Source organism: Lepidochelys kempii, chromosome 3 (genome assembly GCF_965140285.1).
Source record: "Lepidochelys kempii isolate rLepKem1 chromosome 3, rLepKem1.hap1, whole genome shotgun sequence".
NCBI lineage: Eukaryota > Metazoa > Chordata > Testudines > Cheloniidae > Lepidochelys > Lepidochelys kempii.
The window spans coordinates 135,252,616-135,273,333 of record NC_136382.1 but is presented as its reverse complement, the minus strand read 5'-3'; the positions used below and the strand labels follow the sequence as shown (position 1 = coordinate 135,273,333).

At 36.8% G+C, this 20,718-nt stretch overlaps 1 protein-coding gene across 4 annotated transcripts in view; it reads left to right on the top strand.

The window, feature by feature from the left end:
• ARID4B (AT-rich interaction domain 4B) overlaps positions 1-17,241 on the top strand; it is a 139,914-nt gene extending 122,673 nt beyond the window's left edge. For 3 of the 4 annotated variants that reach the window (XM_073338149.2, XM_073338148.2, XM_073338145.2), the window contains 5 exons: positions 2,017-3,225; positions 7,252-7,365; positions 9,171-9,386; positions 12,313-12,459; positions 15,484-17,241. In XM_073338149.2, the coding sequence (XP_073194250.1) occupies positions 2,017-3,225; positions 7,252-7,365; positions 9,171-9,386; positions 12,313-12,459; positions 15,484-15,614 (1,817 nt within the window). In that variant the 3' untranslated portion in view covers positions 15,615-17,241. The remainder of the gene's footprint in view (positions 1-2,016; positions 3,226-7,251; positions 7,366-9,170; positions 9,387-12,312; positions 12,460-15,483) is intronic. The other variant, XM_073338147.2, reaches the window with a different exon arrangement.
• The last annotated feature ends 3,477 nt before the right edge of the window (positions 17,242-20,718 follow it).

Below are 20,718 nucleotides of genomic sequence, written 5' to 3'. Positions count from 1 at the left end.
TCTCAGAGCCCAGTGAAATGACTTGGACTCATGCTCTGGGGCTTAAAATAGCAATGTAGATGTTCGGGTACTGGGCTCAGGCCAGAGCCTGGGCTCTGACATTTTTTCCCCTTGCCAGGTTTCAGAGTCCAGGCTCCAACCCAAGCAGGAACATCTACGCTGCTATTTTTAGCTTGAGTCACTTTACAAAAAAGGGTCAAGTCTGTACCCTGAGTCACCTAAAAAACCCTTCCAAAAACACACACCACAAGTTTCCAGCCTCATTGTGAAGATAGGTTTCAGAGTATCAGCCATGTTAGTCTGTATTCGCAATAAGAAAAGGAGTACTTGTGGCACCTTAGAGACTAACCAATTTATTTGAGCATAAGCTTTCGTGAGCTCACAAAAGCTTATGCTCAAATAAATTGGTTAGTCTCTAAGGTGCCATAAGTACTCCTTTTCTTATTGTGAAGATAGTCTTCAAAATGTAAACTAATGGCTCTGCTTGAAAATTTTTGTGAAATGTTTATTAATAAATAGTCTTCAAAGCTTCGAACCTCTATCCTCTCTCACATGAGCAAAAGTGACAAGCCCTCATTTTGGAGCAATACTGTGCCCAGTTTAAAATTTAAAAAAAAAAAAGTTGCAAAACAGCACAAAAGAATAAAGTCTAAAAACAAACAAAAACACCCTCAGCTCTTTGTGTTGTTGGAACTTGTAGGTGACTGAATGAAACTTAACTTTTTTTTAAAACTGGGGTGTGATATGAGTGTTTTCAGCCAAAAGTGAATATGTTTTGCCCTGAAAACTAGCAACTGGGATGAAAGCCTAGTCCCACTGAAGTCCATGGGAATTTTGGCAAAGAGTCCTGTGGCACCGTATAGACTAACAGACGTATTGGAGCCTGAGCTTTTGTGGTTGAATTTTGTGGGCTAGCCAACTACAAAAGCAGTTTCTCCTCCCTTGGTGTTCACACCTCAACTGCTAGAAGAGGGCCTCATCCTCCCTGACTGAACTAACCTCCTTATCCCTAGCCTGATTCTTGCTTGCATATTTATACCTGCCTCTGGAAATTTCCACTACATGCATCCGACAAGTGGGTATTCACCCACGAAAGCTCATGCTCCCATACATCTGTCAGTCTATAAGGTGCCACAGGACTCTTTGCCGCTTTTACAGATCCAGACTAACACGGCTACCCCTCTGAAGCTTGACATGGGAATTTTGTCATTGACTTCAATGCGGCTATGATTTTGCCCTCAGTTTTGGACATAAAACTTGGTACAACTTTTAATTTAGATGATGCTAGCTAAAGGTCAAGGATATTAGTAAAAAGTGAGCTTTATTTTGTGAGATGTGGACATAGAATGCGTGAGAGTGCAAACCCAGATTTCAGACATATTAAGGTTTTTAGAAGTGAGCTTCTGATGGTAGTGATCCTCAAGTAATAGTAATAGTAGAAATCATTAACATTTAGAGATGATAAACCAAGCTGGAATTTACAAGTCCTATGCAATTAGAAAATGTCCTAATCTTTTCTTCTATACATCTACATTTTTCAGTTTTGGGATTAGGGCAAATAGCATTTGTAAATTGTAATTATTAGTTAATATTAAAGATTTAGTGCATTTAAAGTCTAATATTAAACATTATTTTGGGCTGCCATGTCCATTTGTGTTATATAGAAGATTCATATATGTGTGGATTAATAAAACAGAGTTTATTTAGACTTGAATCTGTCACTTCATGCTTTCTCTGGTTCTTCAAAAAAGTATGCAAATCCCTTAAAGGAATTCCCTGGAGATGTTTTATTATATGGGATTTGCAAACTGACAAACATTGCTGCTTATCTAGCTATTACACTTCCTAATAAAATGAAGTTTTTGAAAATAATCTGTTTTTTTTTCTACTGGGTACATGAAAACAAAGGATTTTAATAGTACTAGCTTTAGTGTGTATTGCTAACTATTTATCTATAATATGTTTGTATATTAGTTGTTTTTTTAGTATTACTTGTAACAGATTTTTTTTTAATAGCTTCAGAAAGTTCTGCTGATGATAGTGACCAGGAAGATGACCAAAGTGCCCAGAATGTACATAATGATGACAAGGAGGAATCTCCGGATGAGACTGTGAGCCAGGACAAAAATGAACTCTGTCCAAAAGAAGAGCAGAGCAGCTCATCTCCCCCAGAAGAAGGGAAAGCCCTTGCAGAAGTAGCACCACCTAAATCAGTATCCAAATCACCCGAAAGATTGCGGAAAGAGCTAGAGGAATTATCTGATGATACAGACTATGAAGGAGAGGATGAAGCTACAAAGAAGAGAAAGGAGGTCAAAAAGGAGGTAGTAGATAAAACAACAAAGCCACAGGTAAAACGTGGTAAGCGAAGGTATTGCATCACAGAGGAATGTGTAAAGACTGGGTCACCTAATAGAAAAGATGAAAAGTCCAAGAGCAAAGACTCACATAGCTTAGAACATAGTAGTAACAGCTCCTCAGATGAAGATGAGGAGGACAAATCTAAACTAAAAATAACACCAACTAAAAAATACAATGGGTTAGAGGAGAAAAGGAAGTCTTTAAGGACAAGTGGTTTCTACTCAGGGTTTTCTGAAGTGGCAGAAAAAAGAATAAAGCTTCTAAATAACTCTGATGAAAGACCTCAGAATACCAGAGCTAAGGATAGAAAAGATGTATGGTCCAGTATTCAGGGACAGTGGCCCAAGAAAACATTGAAAGAACTTTTTTCAGACTCTGACACAGAGGCTGCAGCCTCACCCCCACATGCTTCTGAGGATGCTGCAGTAGAGGAGCAGCTGCAGACTCTTGCAGAAGAGGTTTCTTTGCCCAGCTCTGAACTAGAAAAGCCTTTACTAGTCAACATAGATGTTAAACCTGTTGAGGAGAAACCAACTGAAATGAGTGACAAGAAAGTTGAATTTCCAAGCAGTGGGAGTAATTCAGTGCTAAATACTCCTCCTACAACCCCTGAATCACCTTCATCTGTCACTGTAACAGATTCTAGTAGACATCAGTCCAGTGTAACAGTCTCAGAGACATTGGCACCAAATCAAGAAGAGATACGAAGCATCAAGAGTGAAACTGATAGCACAATTGAAGTGGATAGTGTTGTGGGGGAGCTGCAGGACCTTCAGTCTGAAGGAAATATTTCTCCAACAGGCTTTGATGCCAGCGTCAGCTCTAGCAGTAGTAATCAACAAGAACCAGAACATACTGAAAAAGGTAAAGAGAAAACCTGTTGACGAACATATATTCCTCCTCTCATTTCTTATAATGCTAATGTATTTGTGTTTAACTGTTGCTACATTACTTGGAGATTGGTTTAAGAACATTGGTCTGACCCAGTAGGGCCATTCTTAAGGTCCATCTAGCCCAGTATCCTGTCTTCCGACAGTGGCCAGTGCCAGGTGCGCCAAAGGGAATGAACAGAGCAGGTAACCATCAAGTGATCCATCTCCTGTCGCTCATTCCCAGCTTCTGGCAAACAGAGGCTAGGGACACCATTCCTGCCCATCCTAGCTAATAGCCACTGATGGACCTATCCTCCATGAATTTATCTAGTTCTTTTTTGAACCCTGTTATGGTCTTGGCCTTCACAACATTCTCTGGCAAGGAGTTCCACAGGTTGACTGTGCATTGTTGACAAGTTGACTTCCTTTTATTTGTTTTTAACCTGCTGACTATTAATTTCATTTGGTGACCCCTAGTTCTTCTGTTACGAGAAGTAGTAAACAACACTTCCTTATCTACTTTCTCTATACCAGTTATGATTTTATAGACCTCAATCATATCTCCCCTTAGCCGTCTATTTTCCAAGCTGAAAAGTCCTAGTCTTATTAATCTCTCCTCATACAGAAGCCATTGAATACCCTTAATCATTTTTGTTTCCCTTTTCTGAACCTTTTCCAATTCCAATATATCTTTATTGAGATGCGGCGACCACATCTGCACACAGTATTCAAGATGTGAGCGTACCATGGATTTATGTAGAGGCAATGTGATATTTTCTGTCCTATTATCTATCCCTTTCTTAATTATTCCCAGCATTCTGTTTGCTTTTTTGACTGCCACTGTACATTGAGCGGATGTTTTCAGAGAACTATCCACAATGACTCCAAGATCTCTTTCTTGAGTGGTAACAGCTAATGTAGACCCCATCATTTTATATGTATAGTTGGGATTATGCTTTCCAATGTGCATTACTTTGCATTTATCAGCATTCAATTTCATCTGCCATTTTGTTGCCCACTTACCCAGTTTTGAGAGATCCTTTTGTAGCTCTTCGTAGTTTGACACTCTTAAAAGAAGCAGTAGCCTGCTGTACCTTTTTAAAACTGTAAAAATAATGCCGTAGAAAGGCCTGTAATCAATAAGTAAATATATATATAAATATAAGTAAATATATGACACTCCTTCAGAAAGTTTCAGAGTAACAGCCGTGTTAGTCTGTATTCGCAAAAAGAAAAGGAGGACTTGTGGCACCTTAGAGACTAACCAATTTATTAGAGCATAAGCTTTCGTGAGCTACAGCTCACTTCTTCAGATGCATATCGTGGAAAGTGTTTCTTGACCTTTTAGTCAGCAATCTAATATTTTAAAAATCAGAAATGCAACATAAGGTGTATCCTGGAGATTGCATCAGAACCCCAGACCAAACTGTAAAGCATTGTACACTTGATGTCTGTGTGTCATAAATTGTCTGGATACCTTTTCTTAAACTGTATTTGAATATGCAATGTACAGTTTCTCATTAACATTTTTATTTACTGTGTGTTCATGGTTTGGAACAACCAGCTATCCAGGATTGTTCCTCAGGCAACTATTTCAAACTTATTTTTAAGGTCTGACTAGCGTGAGTTTTGTAAAGGAATTTGCTGCTCTCTTAGGCCACAAACTGAAGAATCATTATTCATATTTATAACTTAAAACAATCAACCTTGACTACAATTTTATTAATAGAATACATTTTCAAGGAGCATCTGTCAGAATTCACAATTATTATTATTAATACTCCCTGAAGACGTAGATGCTTTATGTTGTATTTGTGATCCAGTAGATGTTTAGGAGCTTTTCCTTGATAGACTGCCATTTTCAAATATCAACAAATCAGTTGAAGACAATTTCTGTAGACTTAAATTTATCATACAAGGTCCGCTGTGGAAGTAATTTAGAATTTTTAAGGCCACTAGTGCTGAAAATAGAGCGTGGAATTTTTTCACTAAGGTAACTCAAAAATGGGTTTTCTTTTTCAAATTTAACCTGCAAAAATGTAAATCCCTACTAGGACTCCACAGTGGAAGAGGGGAAAGAAAAGGCCCAATCCTGCTAGCACTTGTTTACGTGTATAAGTATTTTCAAGGTTGGGTCCAAAAGCTGTTTTGTTAAATCCATTAGCTATATATTAGTCCAGTCATATTTATAGTCTAGCAAATATTTTTTAGTTTACATGGCTGCCTTTGGATTCATGGACTAAAAGGAACACATTTGTTTTTAAGGACACTTACTCAAAAATTGTCATTCCGAAGTTTTGTTTGTATTGCTTTCTGTAAAATATACAACTTAATAGTTCAAGTGTGCCATATTTTCTCCCATAGATAAGCATAGTTACTATAATATGTGTAAAAATTAATAAGCTAAAGAAAACAATTACAGAGATATAAACAGGATTCTGAAATTGCAATATAATTTTTTTTTCGTTTTAGCAATTTGCAACTACTTTTAGGAGCAAAATGCTTAACTGAAAGTTTTCTCAGTCCACTGCTCTCAGAGCACTGTATCCTCTTTAGTTCTGCTCTTGTTATGCTTCTTGCAAGAGAATAATTAGGATTAGAGAAAGAAATTGAGTTTTGGAGCCTGTAATAAAGTCTTTACAACTCTCTCACACTTAATAATGAGTAGGTTGAAAACTTTTCTGTTCTGCTTCCAGGTACTACGTATAAAAAACGTGTACTGTGTGAAATCCAGGATGACTCCTTTCCCTTTCAAGTTCTGTTTTGTTTTGTAGTATCAGTCACACATTATCACTTTTTATATATTCTATTCTAAGCGCCTCTCCAATTTGTATGCTTCTCCATTTGTAAAATGCAAGGTGCCCATGTTTAAAAACAGGATTGAGTGTGTGTCTGTAGTTCCTTAATTTTTGAATGATTTTGCTACACGAGCCCATGGTATCTGTAAATCAGGCAGTTTCTGAGCCTTGTACAGTTCCCATTGCATTTTTTTTTTTAAAACCAGATGTCCTAGGATATATTTCAGTTTTCCCTTCCTCTTCTAATTTTATTCCCTATAGCCATAAATACCAATAGTTCTTTCAGTTTTTAAATCTGAGAAAGAGAGAGGTGGGGAAAAGGCAAAATGAAAGGCTGTTGGTACTTCAGAATTGCCTGCTAGACTTTAAAACAGAAAATCATTCAAGCAGGTTTAATGCACTGTGGCTTCATTTTTTTTCCTTGAAATTAAGCTGTAACATGCTGTCCACATCTAATTACACTGATGAAGAGTTTCTAAGTGTTTTTTTTTACTATGAAAGAACAAGTGTATGGTTGACATATGTTAATGGACTTTATTCACAGTGTGGTGGGATCTTACTTTATTATGGTATTGCTGGATGCTTCTGATTCACCAGCCAGAGGGATTCCTGAATTTTAAAGTTCATACTTACCCCATCTCATCTGAAAAAAAACCAAAACAAAACACACCAAAAAATACACCTGATACTGTTGATTGGTGCCTTACATGTTCTGTGAATGCACTCTGATAACATTGTTGGTACTGTTGGTTTCCAGAGTTTGCAAGACTGCTAAGGCCTTTTAAAATCTATATTATTATCAAAGAGAAGTGGAGGTCTTTTCTGATTCTTTCACTTTTAGTGAATCTTGATAAATTTGCCATCTGAACAAATGCCTGTTTAATTTGGAGTACTTAAACACCAAAAGGTCCATATGTGTTAGGAAAAATTGTATTGAATCATATGACCTATTAGTTACTTGCAAACATCTAACACATTTTCTCTTTCTACTAGCAAACTGTCTGCTTCCCACGCACCCTCCATTATCAGTTACCTGTGTGTACACATAAAATAATTAAATCCTGCTAATGGCCGCTGAGAAGAAAAGTCACGATTGTCTGTAAACTTAAATCTCAGAGGATCTGCCTGAGGCTTTAATATAGATAGATATGCTTTAACACCTAAAATACAAAGTTGTATAGTGTTTTCACCAAGAATTTAATGATTTGTTAAAATTGGAGTCTGTACAGGTCAAAAAAGACTTAAAGATGCTCAGGGAGGAGGCGGTTCCTCAAAAAAGCAGAAAAGAAGCCACAAAACATCAGTGGTGAACAACAAAAAGAAGAGCAAAACCAGTAAGTACAGCAACTTGGTGCAAAATGAAACCTAGACTTAGAACATCTTGTATTTGAGTGACAAGTGAAGGAAGTGTTTATATAAAGATAACATTTTAGAAAAATGTGCTAAGTAGAGAATTCATAATAAATGTTAAAATGATTAAGCTGCTTTCGCTGAGTGCAAGAGTATTTAAAATTTCTTGCTATGCTGTTTCTCTGACTGAGCCTATAAGGTGCTCAAAGCTTTCAGCTCCCATTGAAATAAGTGGGACTTGTAAGCACGTGGCACTTTACGGGGCCTGTTTTTGTCAAAGAGGGAAGGAAAGAAAATATTTTGGGGTGTGGAAATGCATACATTTTAAGGAAGGGAATAGGAACTCTATGCAAAGTGAACTTACATACTATGCAAGGTCAGTTTTCACACAATTTCACATAATTTAGAGGTCGTATTATTTACACAGTACTGCCAGTGTAATTACACAGGACCTGTATTCATCCACCTAAACTATTTGCTGCATATTGGAACACTTCACAAGTACATCTGACTTTTAAAGTAAACCAAATAAAAAATGAAGAGGTAACATCAGGATATCCTCATAAGTAGATGTTAATTAATGAATATATAGATCTTTTTCCTGCCTGCACTATGAAACTAGACAGTTGCTTTGCATTATCCTCTAATGGAGGCTACATCTTTACTGAATATACTCTGATGTTACCTGAACAATTCTGGAGGTGAAATTCACTCTTCCCTACACAAGGCCCAGGTAGTCAGTTTTTGTGCAGGACTTTCAGGGGCCAAAATTTGACTTTTATTTCTTCACACACACCCCACCACCCACCCGTTTACTTATCTTAAGGGCAGGTCATGCGTCACCTTAGATTTATATGTTCCCCCTTAGTAATTTAAAAATAACAAATAAAACCAAACTGAATTCTTTATGGCTCGAGCCAGCAGGGTGGTTACAGATAATTTAATTTATTGGAGGACTCTGAACGACTCAGTAAGTGGTAAAATTAAAAACTTTATTTAATATAAAATAATTAAGCAAACAGGCATTACAATATAATCTATACTGCATTTATACTCACATTTGATGGGGAAACAATGCATTATGGGGTGATCAATACCTAAATGACGAGAATGGACATAATCCTTTCTCTAACAGTACCTTGGTGGTGGATGCGTGTGCCTAATCTAAAATTAGCATGCTACCCTTTTAATAATTAATTATAATAATACTCCTTAATTAATTAACATTAAATTTACTTTTTTTACCATAATTAAATATTTTCTACTTTTTTATTGGCTATTTAACATTGTCATCTTAATTAACATCTGCATAAATGCCATAGCAATATCTATTAATATAAATAGCATTTTCCAAAACATTAACACTGTATCTAAAACACTTATAGAAACCAGCTAGGACCAAACATATTTACAGTATGACCTGGGGTTGTGTCCTAACTTATCTTCAGCTTGCTTCTAAATTGTCTTGGTTCACTTTATTCATATTTTACCAGGCCTAGCTTGACTATTTTCAAACCTATTTTTAAGAAATAGATTTTTGGGCCTACTTACAAATCAATGTTTCTGTATTAACATAAGCAAGCACCATCTCTATAGGCAACACATGGGGTTGCAATTCAGATCCTACTGCCCACTCTGTACCTCCCTCTCTTCACCAGGGATGCATTTAACCCTTTATATACTGAAAAAAAGGTGTAACCCCTTTTCTGATATTTGGAACCAGTACTTGAGGAGTTAGTGGTTTGAATAATAAAATAAACCTATGTTGTGTATTTTTGTGTTTCTTCAGCAAACAGCAGTGATAGTGAAGAACTTTCTGCTGGTGAAAGTATGACCAAGTCTCAGCCAGCAAAATCAGTTTCCACAGGAATGAAGTCTCACCATACCAAATCACCTGCAAGAACACAATCTCCAGGAAAATGTGGGAAAAATGGAGAGAAGGAATCTGATCTCAAGGAACAGAATAATCGTTTGCCTAAAGTTTATAAATGGAGTTTTCAAATGTGTAAGTGCCTTTTTTTAAACTAGATCTAGTTTGTTCTTGTAGCAAGACATAGTAAATAAAATACTAAAGTATTTTCTTTCAGAATTACTTTCAGTCCTAACGTTTCTGAATTTAGTTATCTTTCTCTAAGATTAACTTTTAATTATTTTTGGGTGAAACTTACTGTGATCAAAATGCAGAAAGCCCACCCCTGTGCACTTTCTTATATACCACTTATTTTTTTACACATAGGGTTTAAAGTCATTCTTAGGTTTTTGTGCAAACTGTCCAGTACTGGTGTGAATTTCATACTTCTTATGTTTAAGTTGACTTGCGTACCTTTTTTTCCCCCCTGTGATGATCCCTCAGAAGTAGTACCTAGTAGTAGTGACTTGGTGACTTGGTAGTCAGTTAAATTTCTTTGTGTTCCATTTTACCTTAGCAAAACTGGAACCAGAACAGATTTATATCCTGTTATAGCAATAAACTTCTCCATTTTGTGTATTAGTCAGCTGTTCTTGGATAACTTCGGTGTATGTGAGGCATGAAGTTGGAGTGAATGTACTTTAATCCACATGAAAAATTCATCAATAACTGATTAATGCAGACCCTGCAGTGCCTTATTGCTACTAGAGAGCAACTTCATTTTAACTTTTTTTTTTTAAAATAATCCTTCTTTTAGAAAACAATTTGGGAAGGGGGCAGTTAATGCAACACTATCCTTCTACTGGGGAGAAAAGGAGAGCAACAGAAAACACATGGGGAAAGGCTTCAACACCTCTTATTTAATGTAACAAACATATTTAAGACCCTTTTCCCCTCATCCTGTCCTCCATACGTCCATCTGCCCTTTCAGCAATAGTTTGTGGTCCAACAGCCGTTTTCAGCTCTGTTTCTGTTGTAAACTCAGACTTTAGGTTTTTGTTGTTTTTTTTGTAAAGTGGGAACTAGAAGTGGCTGTTGGGCTACAAGCTACTGCTGAAAGCATAGCGGGGCTTAAGGGGGATAGGAGAAGAGGGCAGTTTAAAATTGTACTCGCTCCCTTCTGACTTTTCTGCCAATCCTCTCCTTCCCTTATGTTCCTACAAAATAGAGCTGGGAAATCAGGAGCCTTTAAATCAGCTTCCAATTCAGGTTCCTCAGGCTTCATGTCTTCAATTTTATAGAAAGGCAGTGCTTTCTTGCACTCCCTGAAGTGGCTGTCAAGACTTTTCTCTTCTTGGTGATGAGGTCTCATTTGTATACCTTTCCATGGCTTTTACGTCCATTTCAGGAGCTCCACTGGTCAAGTTAGAATGTCACCTTGGACAATTCAGAGCCAGGTGTTACGGCTTTGATTTTAAAAGTCCAGATAATTAGGTCTTGGTCATAAAACCGTCCATGATCCTCTCTTCTCCCCCAAGCACACATGCATGAATAAAAAGGAGCAGAGAATTCACCTGCACACAGGGAATTCTTCACTTGCCATCTTCAGTCATTTTAAGGACCAGAGAATCTGATGCTAAACCTTTGGAGCCCAATCCTAAATCTGTGAGTAAAGCTTGAGAGTAAAGAAACTTTGCTTGCTGAAACTGTGAAGAAATTTGAGAGGACAGAATCTCAGGAAAAGGAAAATCTGTTGCAACTTTGTGTTTGTATAGTGCTGAGCACAATGGGACCCCATTCTTGGTTGGTCCTTGGGCACTACTGTAAGAAACATAATTAAAAATAATTCCTTCGTCACACCAGGGTCACATTCCACTTCTGCTGCTGATGGGAGAATAGCCGGCATAGCTTTCTGTTTTCCTTCAGAAGTTTGTAACTATGTGGCTCTGTGCTGTGCTTTCATCCACCTGTCATGCCCCTGCTCTACCCAAACCCCACTCAGTAATCCGCTCAAATGAGATGTGCAGATTTCCCACACAGCTCCCATAAGGGTTCTTTTTTTATTCCCTTCTTCCCTACCCTCCTGCACATTAGACACAGGGTCAGATCTGTTCTTTTTTGCATCTCTCAGGTGGCACAAAGGAGTTGAATTTTAACCATATCTGGTCACCTGTGAATTTCCCTACAGAGGGGAACTCTCAGTGAGAGTAAAACCATCAGAGCCAGTGCCTGTTCCTACCAACATCCCAGGATAAAATGCCAGGGGAAGAAGAGGCATATTGGGAGTAGATAGGGAAGGAGGAAGAGCTCTGTTATGCTACACTGATCCTCAGTTATTGTACGGTCCCTCACTTAGAGCAGCCCCCTAGTATGTTCTAATTCACATTGGAGCGAGCACAGACTGTGCTACAGAATCATGAAGCCATAACTGGCTGGCTCCCTGAAGGCCATGCTACTCTCCTTGTCAGAGCTCTGCTTGTCCCGAATTAAGACTCATGCCCACCTGTTTTTGACCCCATTTGTGCCCATCTAAGGATTCAGTTCTGGATATTTAATCCTGAAAATGCTTATTAATCTTCATAAACATAAAACAAAAAACCTTGTTTGTTCGTTTTTTCCCGTCTCAAAAATATTTTCCTGTCTGCCATTCGTGGTGTTTGAGGAGAAAAATCTGTATTGATAGATGTTGGCTGTGTTGTAACTATGTGGTTCCAAGATACTGTATTAGAGATATAAGATGGGTGAGATAATATCTTTTATTGGGCCAATTTCTGTTGGTGAAAGAGACAAGCTTTCGAGCTACACAGAGCTGAAGAAGAGCTCTGTGTAGCTCGAAAGCTTCTCTCTTTCACCAACAGTGATTGGTCCAATAAAATATATGACCTTACCCACCTTGTCTCTCTATCGTGGTAGATGGCAACTAAAGTTGCTGTGGTTTTTCGCTGCTTTGTCCTCTATCTTGATACTTTTCCGATACCCTCCCCATAGGATCTGAACATCTCCCAAGAATTTACAACTAGAAAGTTTTATGGAAACTTCAGTTCTATATTAATAATTAACTGAGGTGTTATTTAACTCACAGCTGACCTGGAAAATCTGACAAGTGCAGAGCGCATAACAATCCTACAGGAAAAATTGCAAGAAATTAGGAAACACTACCTGTCCTTAAAATCTGAGGTAGCTTCCATTGACCGAAGAAGAAAGCGCTTGAAGAAAAAGGAACGGGAAAGTAAGTACTTAAGGTTAAATTCTGTCCTCTGTATGCCATGCAGTGGGATTACCCATTGTACCTGAGGAATGTGGCCCTTAGATCTCTGCCAAAAATTTCTAATGCATATACCTGTTAATTTCCAACAAGTTAAACTAAAAGTCCAAAAGAATGTTTTTCTTGGGTTGATCTTTGTAACACATGTAACATTTATGTTTCCATAAATGTTGGGTAACTCTTCATGAAAAATTGTTTTTCCAGCATACCATATAAGTACATTTGTCATTTTAATAGATGCCAACAATAGAAACCATGATACTGTAATCCAGTACACAAGTTCCTTTTGTTTCACTACTAATGCAGCCTTTATTTTTTTTAAAGAATACTGTCAGGTTAAAAAAAATATGTTTTGAAAGACAAACGTCTATCTTTGGCCCGACTCCAACAAAGCATTTAGGTAGGAGCTTAAATTTAACCACATAAGTAATCACATTGACTCTGATTACTCATGTGCTTAAAGTTAAACACTTGCTTATGTGATTTACCAGAATGGGATGCTTTTTTTTTTTTTTTTTTTTAAGCAATGACAGATTAGTTGGGAGTTTTTTAATTTCAGTTTTAATTATCTAATGTACTTTTCACCATTTATACTGACTTTCTTACTGTTTTGCACCTTGTTCAGCTAATGAAAACCTAATAAAATTAATCTGTTTCTATTTCATACACTAGCACAGGACTGCTGTGTTTGTATTATAAAAACTGTAGGGGAACATTTAATGTGCAAAGTGGTTTTCACTGAAATTCATGAAAACATTTCTATTTAATATTAGGTTTATATAATCATTTAAAATACAAAGCCTAAATGTTTGCACTTAAACTACCTGACAATGCCACATGACACTGTTTCTAGGGATTTCAGTGTAGCCATCTGAGAAGTATGGCAAATTCATGCAATGTCCTGGGCTAGCATTCACGTTAATAGCATTTGTAAAGTTGTCAGAAAAATGTTTGTATAGATATCTAGAAATTCTTCAAGAATTCAAATAAAAATAATCCCACAAAAATACAATTCAGGTATCCAACATTTTTAGTCAACAGCACTCCATATGAAAAGAACATTTTCAGAGGGATGTATTCTGTTTTATTCTCTAAGAGGATCTACATTTTTTTGAAGATTTATAAAACTAACTTTTTCTAGTAAATGTATGCAAAATTCAATATTAATAGCTTGATTTTTTTTACAAATAAGTATAATAATTTACTATAAAATCATTTATCATGATTTCCATGGTAAATTATAAAATATTAGCTCTCCATTAGCCAGAGTCATTACTTCATTAACTACTTTTAAAGGAACACCATCTTAAGTCACACTTCTCTCTGAAAATGTTATACATACTGTTGTTATAAATAATATATATTATTACTGCTGAAAGATATTGGAGAGAAATAGTTTTCTCTATTCTTCATTTGTTCACTTTGTACGTTTGACAACACCATGATTATACGGGGAAACAATGAAGTCATCGAAATGTAAAGCTGGAAGCAACAGGGATAGGTTATCTTGTCCATCCCCCAGCACCGAAGGCATGACTAAGTATACCTAGGCCATCTCTGACAGGTGTTTGATTGATGTCTTTTTAAAAAATCTCCAATGATGGGGATTATATAACCTCTCCTGGTAACTTAATCCAGATCTTAACTATCCTTATATTAGGGAAAACTTTCTAACTATCTAACCTAAATGTCCCTTGCAGCAGATGATTTCTTGTTCTACCTTCAGCGGACATGGAGAACAATTGTTACAGTCCTCTTGGTACACCCCTTAACATATTTGAAGACTGTTACCAGCTGCCCCCTCAACTCTTTTTTTCTTAGGACTAAACATGTCCATTTTTTTAACCTTCCTGATAGCTCAGCTTTTCTAAACCTTTTATCATTTTTGTTGTTCCCCTCTCTCCAGTTTGGCCACATCTTTCTTAAACTGTAGCACCCAAAACTGGACAGAGTACTCCAGCTGAGGCCTCACCAGTGCCAAGTCGAGTGGGACAATTGTCTCCTGTGTCTTATATGTGACTTTCCTCTTAATACACCCAAGAATGATATTAGCCTTTTTCACAGCTTCATCATGTTCTTGGCTCATGTTCAAATTTTGATCCGCTATAACTCCCAGATCTTTTTCAGCAGTACTACTGCCCAGCCAGTTATTCCCCATTTTGTAGTTGTGCATTTGATTTTTCCTCCCTAAGTATAGTACTTTGCATTGGTCATTACTGAATTTCCTCTTGTTGATTCAAATCAGTTCTCCAATTTATCAAGGTCATTTTGAATTCTAATCCTGTCCTCCAAAGTATCACCTCCCACCATGGTGTTATCTGCAGATTTTATAAGCACATTCTCCACTCCATTATCTAAGTCATTAATGAAAATATTGAATAATACCAGGCCTAGGAGAGACCCCTCTGGGACTCCACTATTTGTATCCTCCCAGTGTAACAGGAACCATTGACAGCTATTCCCTGAATATGGTTTTTCAACCAATTGTTTGCCCACCTTATAGTAATAGTAATGTATAGTAATGTAGTATAATGGACCATACAGTCAGTTTCCTTGTTTGTCTTGGTCTTTCACACAGCGACAAGAAATTGTAAAGAATTAATTATTAATAAAAAAATTTGTAGTAGTTGTTGGGGTCAGTGGATACCGACCTTCTTGTATTACAGGGTTAGAACCTTTTGTTAACCCCCCACCAATGGCATGTGACAAGAGCCACAAAATAAAATTAGCTTCTGATCTGCACTACTCTTGTTATATAACATGATGGCAAAATCACAACAATTGGCAGGGGCACTTGGGAGCGGGTGAAACTACTTTTAATTATTTTTATTATTTTAACTGGCTAGGTTTTAAGTTGATAGTGTCCCTTTAATGTTTATAATCTGCTTTGAGGTCGTCGGGTAAGAGATGCTAATGTACATGCAAAGTATTTTTTTATTTTATTTTAGTACATTTATTTAAACCTTTTTGTTTTTCTTTATGTCATAGGTGCCACTATTACATCTTCTTCTTCTTCCTCACCTTCCTCCAGTTCCATTACAGCCGCAGTTATGTTAACTTTAGCAGAACCATCTATGTCAAGTTCATCACAAAATGGGATGTCAGTTGAGTGCAGGTGACAGCAGGACTTGCCAAAGCACTTTGCACTTAATGGCTGCTGAGGGCCACTTTTTTTATACTGCACAGTGGCACAAAATTCAGACAAGCACTATTTTGTATTTAAAAATTGTTTCTTGACAAGCTAACTTTGCACTTAAGTGCACTTTTATGAAGAAAAAGTACAACAAACTGCTTTTCCTCAAGCAATAATTGTTTCCAACTTGTCTGGGAATTGTATGTCTAGTGACTCGAGGCCTTCCACTGTGGCAAATGGAGAGGCTGTTCACTGCCTGTAGAGACAGTACAGTAAGCATACAGTTGTTGGTTGGGCCTAATTGATGTGTTAAGGCTTACTGTACATGTATTCCCTGGTATTTTGTTAAAGCTGGAACATTTGATATTTTTCCATTTATTTATGACAAATATTGAACCTATTTTCATTTGTACAAACTAATTGTTTTTTAACTTCTAAGTCACCTCATAGTGGCTTTAATTGTATAAGTCAAGCACATGTATTAAATTCAAAACCTGCAGTTAGTAGGATGTTTTGACATCAGTCCTGATAACCAAATATGAAGATTCTCTTTTAAAAAGACTGACTAATGTTTACAGGTTTGAATTAGGCTAATAGGTAACTATGGGTTTTAATAACCCATTAATTGGAATGGAACTACTGTACTTTGCCATTTTTCTATGAATCAGTATTTTTTTTAATTTTGATAAAATACATTATGACAAAAGGAAGAAAATGGCTATCAAACTGTATTAAATCTTAAACAATGTATAAAGATTGTATTTAGCCAGTTTAAAGTGTATATTTATTCATAATGGATTATAACAGTTATATTTTTGTGTTTTCTTGTAAATGTTTCTTTTCCCTTAAAGCAACAGACATTTCATTTGTAATGCTTATTTTATTACGAGCTGCAACTGAGAGGACTTCAAGAAGGAGAAAGCTGTGTTAATATCGTTTGTGGTTGCTGATATGAACACTGCCACAAAAGGATAGTTGTTTTTAATATAAATAGCTAGCTGAGTGTTAGACATTCATTTTTTTTTAAAAATGCCTTGTACAAAATCCAGACTCAACTCAAAACTGTTTTCACATGTATTGATTTTATGTTGTATGAATCCCAAGCTCTCTCCTGTTAATTATACATCTTTGTAAGACATTTGTATATTGCGGAAGTGTTCATTCAAGCTATTTAATACCTGGCACTGTTAATACACAGTACTTTATTGTACAGATTGTTTTACTGTTTTAATTGTAGTTCTGTGTACTTCTTTTGGCTGGGGGAAAAAGGGGCTGGCATGTTTTTCTTTGTTTTTTGGCAATACAACATGTAATTTCAAAAGGTTTTGTTTGTAGATGCTAGAGTGTCAGAATCCTTTACATTCGACTTTTCTAAGAAAAGCGTTTTCAGTCTTCGTAGTGTGTGCTTACGGTAACTGATTTTATTGAAAATGGTTTCAAAGTATTCAGATTTGTACAAGACTGTAAAAATTTGTTGACAAACATTGAAGGAAAAGCTTATAGAAAAAAGCTATAAAATATATATTAGGTTCTGAAGACAATGGAGAACTATGTAATATATTGTACAAATGTAAGCAAAGGCCTCTGAAATAAAATGCCATAGTTTGTGAATCCCTGATTTTGTTTCTAACAGTTTAATTAAGTAATTTTAGTGTGTTCATTTAAATGACACACAATTGTAGAATCAGTTAAGTTAATTGTATTGGTTGTGTTGTAAGAAATAAATATATAAGGAATAATTTTGAGAAAAATATACTGGGCCAAATTCTCTTCTCAATTTGGCCAAATTCATCCTCTACAGAGCCATGCTACTGATTAATTTGGCAAATTGACATAAATGAGGTTGCATCAGTATAATTAAAGACTGGATTTGAGCCACTTTAATTCTGTTAGTTTTGAAAATGTGAAAGAAAAGATGCTTAAGGTATTTGCTGACCTCTAATATCTATTGGCCAAGTTCAGATGAGGTGAAAGCAGAACTCCAGTGAAATAATTGGAAATGCTCCTGCTTACCCTAGGTCTGAATTTGATCCTATGCATACAGACTTCACTCATCTGATTAAAATGCTATTGCATGTGCAAACTGATGTATTATCAATGAGACTTTGTTAAATAACAAATAATTAATATGCAGTTTAGCAAGGCTTGATCATTTTTATTACTAACATTCTGCCATCTGAAGCCCCGATCCTCCAAACACTTAGGCACATGCTTAACTTTAGGACCATGAGAAATCCCATTGATTTAAATGACTTAATTGACTGGTCATAGTAGTAAAGTTAAACATGTGCCTGTGTTTCCCCATCAGTAGATGTAACTTGCATTGGTTTCATTGGGAATTGCTCCTGTGGAACTGAGGGCAAAGTTCACCCACTGGACTATGCTTCTGCATCTGCTTTTTGGACAAATAGCTTTTACTCTAATAAAACACTTACTGGATTTAGTGGAAGTCAGTCTCAGTAAGCAGGTCAGGATTCTATCCTTCCTGTATCTTTTTTGGTCTAATTACTCCTTGTTATCTTCCCCCCTAATCCATCTTCCCCAGAAATATGATTTATCTATTTTTGGGAGCTTTCTCAGTGAAGGGAATTTTTTTGCTTCTTAAAAGTGGAGAGGAAAACTAGAAACCACACATTTTTCATTAAGGTGAATGATACTCTCACTAGCAGTAGAGTAATATTGCAGGCAACCTGCCATCAAATACAGATACTATCCCTTTCTTTACTGTATTTCTTTCCATGTGATTTAATGAATACTTTCAGTATTATAAATTGCTCTAGAGGTGCTAGAGTGAAGTTCCATTCTGAAAAGCAATTCTCTGTAAATGGTACTCTGCAGCTCAGTATCTCACGAATTCCAAGAAAAAAATGTTTTTACCTGTCAGATCTTCAAATTTCCTAGACTCTTTGAATCATTTGAGCTTTTTCTTTCTCTCATATCACAAGTAATAAAAATTCTTCAAGTGCTTGTTCATATACATTCCACTCTTGGTGGGTCTCATGCACCCCAAGCACTCAAAACTATAATCTTTTTGCCTGCAGTGTCCGTTCGGCCACACCTGTGCCTTGTGTGTCCTTGCACCCTCCCCACCCCCATCCACCCAGCCAAGAGCATAAAGGGAATAATGGGCCAACCGACCTGCAATTCCTTTTTACGCCTGTGGCTGCGAGATGGAACTGAAAGTTGTCCCCCTGTCCTTCTCACATTTGCGATTCCAAAACAAAAATGTGAGTACACAGTTACCAATTTGACGTAGACTTCTACTTAGGATTTGATCTGGGCACAGTTCTTCATCTGAAACTTTTTTGCACAAAAAAAAAAAAAGTTGCAGATTTGGATTGACCAAAAACACTTCGTGAATTTGTATAGAATTTGGCAAATTATCAGGGGGAAAAAAATTGAGATGCCAAAATGATTGATTTTTTTTTAACAAAATGTTTCGATTTTGTATGGATAGATTCTCAAGCAGACTTAGAGTGCCAGTCATAAAATCAAGGAGGAGCTCCTGCCTTATACAAATAGCCCAGGGGTTAGGGTACTCACCTGGGATGTAGGAGACCCAGATTTGAATCCCCATTCTGGAGCAGGAATTGGAACTCTGCTGTCCCAGTCCCAGGTGAGTACTCAACAACCAGGCTATACTGTCACTTTCTTACTGTGACCAAATTAATGTTTAATTATTTGAACAGCTTCAACAGGAGAGGTTCTTTCTTGGCTTTGAGATCTGTGCCTAAGTCCTCTGGTGATTCTAGCCTTTCATTTCCAAATTTCCTTTGCTTTTGTTAAATAGTGCCCAAAATCAAAATGAAACATTCTGTCCAACCCAAAACATTTTGTTAACTTACTGATTTGCCAAAAATTCCCCCCAAAAAAGTTTTTGGGTTTACCGACTTTTTTTTTTTTTTTTAATTTAAAATTGACAGCAAATCAAGTGTATCAGTTTATTTTCTAGCCACTGCATGCTGCACATGTAATTTACACATAGCTGAATTTGGTCCAGAAACTTCCATGAGAATGCTGGCTGCTGAAGGAGGGCAACATCATCCCCCGACTTGGAGACTCAGAAGAAGTAGAGAGCAGAATTTTCAATTCATCTCATGGCAAAGAGTGAATTCTTGAGTCTTTTTATTACCCAGCAGATCATGGGTGTGAGAAAATTGAACAGGCAGTTCAATCCTTTTCATATCTAAAGGAAAACCAACATTCTGTAGTAAAACCCCCCATCCCCGAAAAAACACTAATGTAGCAAACTTTTCTGAGTTTCCTATGGTTCTATATCCCAATATTTCCTTGAAAAGAAAGGTTTCCTCTTCATAATATGATACAATGTGACATCATAACACTATTGGCTATGTTTATTCAAAATTATATTACTCTTATAGTAGCAAACACATGACATATTTGGGCCCTTAATATTCCTATGAAGAACTAGGGCCCTAATTTTTAAAAATGAGTAAATATATTGCTTCAGTTTCTGGGTGCACTGTTTGACACCCTAAAGGGGGCTTGATTTTTGAAAACTTCTGAACAGCCCACTCTCTGAAAACCAAGCTCCTTTACGGTGTGCCATCCTAGCCACAGAAAATTACTAAACTTTTGAAATTGTAGGCTGAGAAGCAAATTTTCTCCTCCACTGCAGCACTTTTCAGTTGGGTCCCACAACACAAGAGTTGCCTAAATCCAGCAGATCTAGTCCCTTGATCATTGCCCTTGCCTGTGGAAAACCTGGGGTGCCACAGAGCTGCAGTTGAGGCTCCTAACCAAGTTCCTCTTGGCCTCTCTAGCATGAGCATGGCCAGGGCATCCCTGGTAGCAGAAATGTCCCATTGGCAACTGGCACAAGAGACATCATCCTGAAATCAGTTCTAACTTGCAGCAAGGGCATGGAACAAAACTGACACCTGGATGGCCCCACAATCAGGAGACTGTAAAGATACCTTTAAGTCAACTGCATCCCTGTCATTCACTTAGGCTATAGTGTATACATTACATAATCTTCCAAGAACCATCTTTTCTTCGTACTTGCTATCTATACTATATACACAGCTGTGACAGCTTATATTTTGTATACTTTTAGATGACTGTCAATG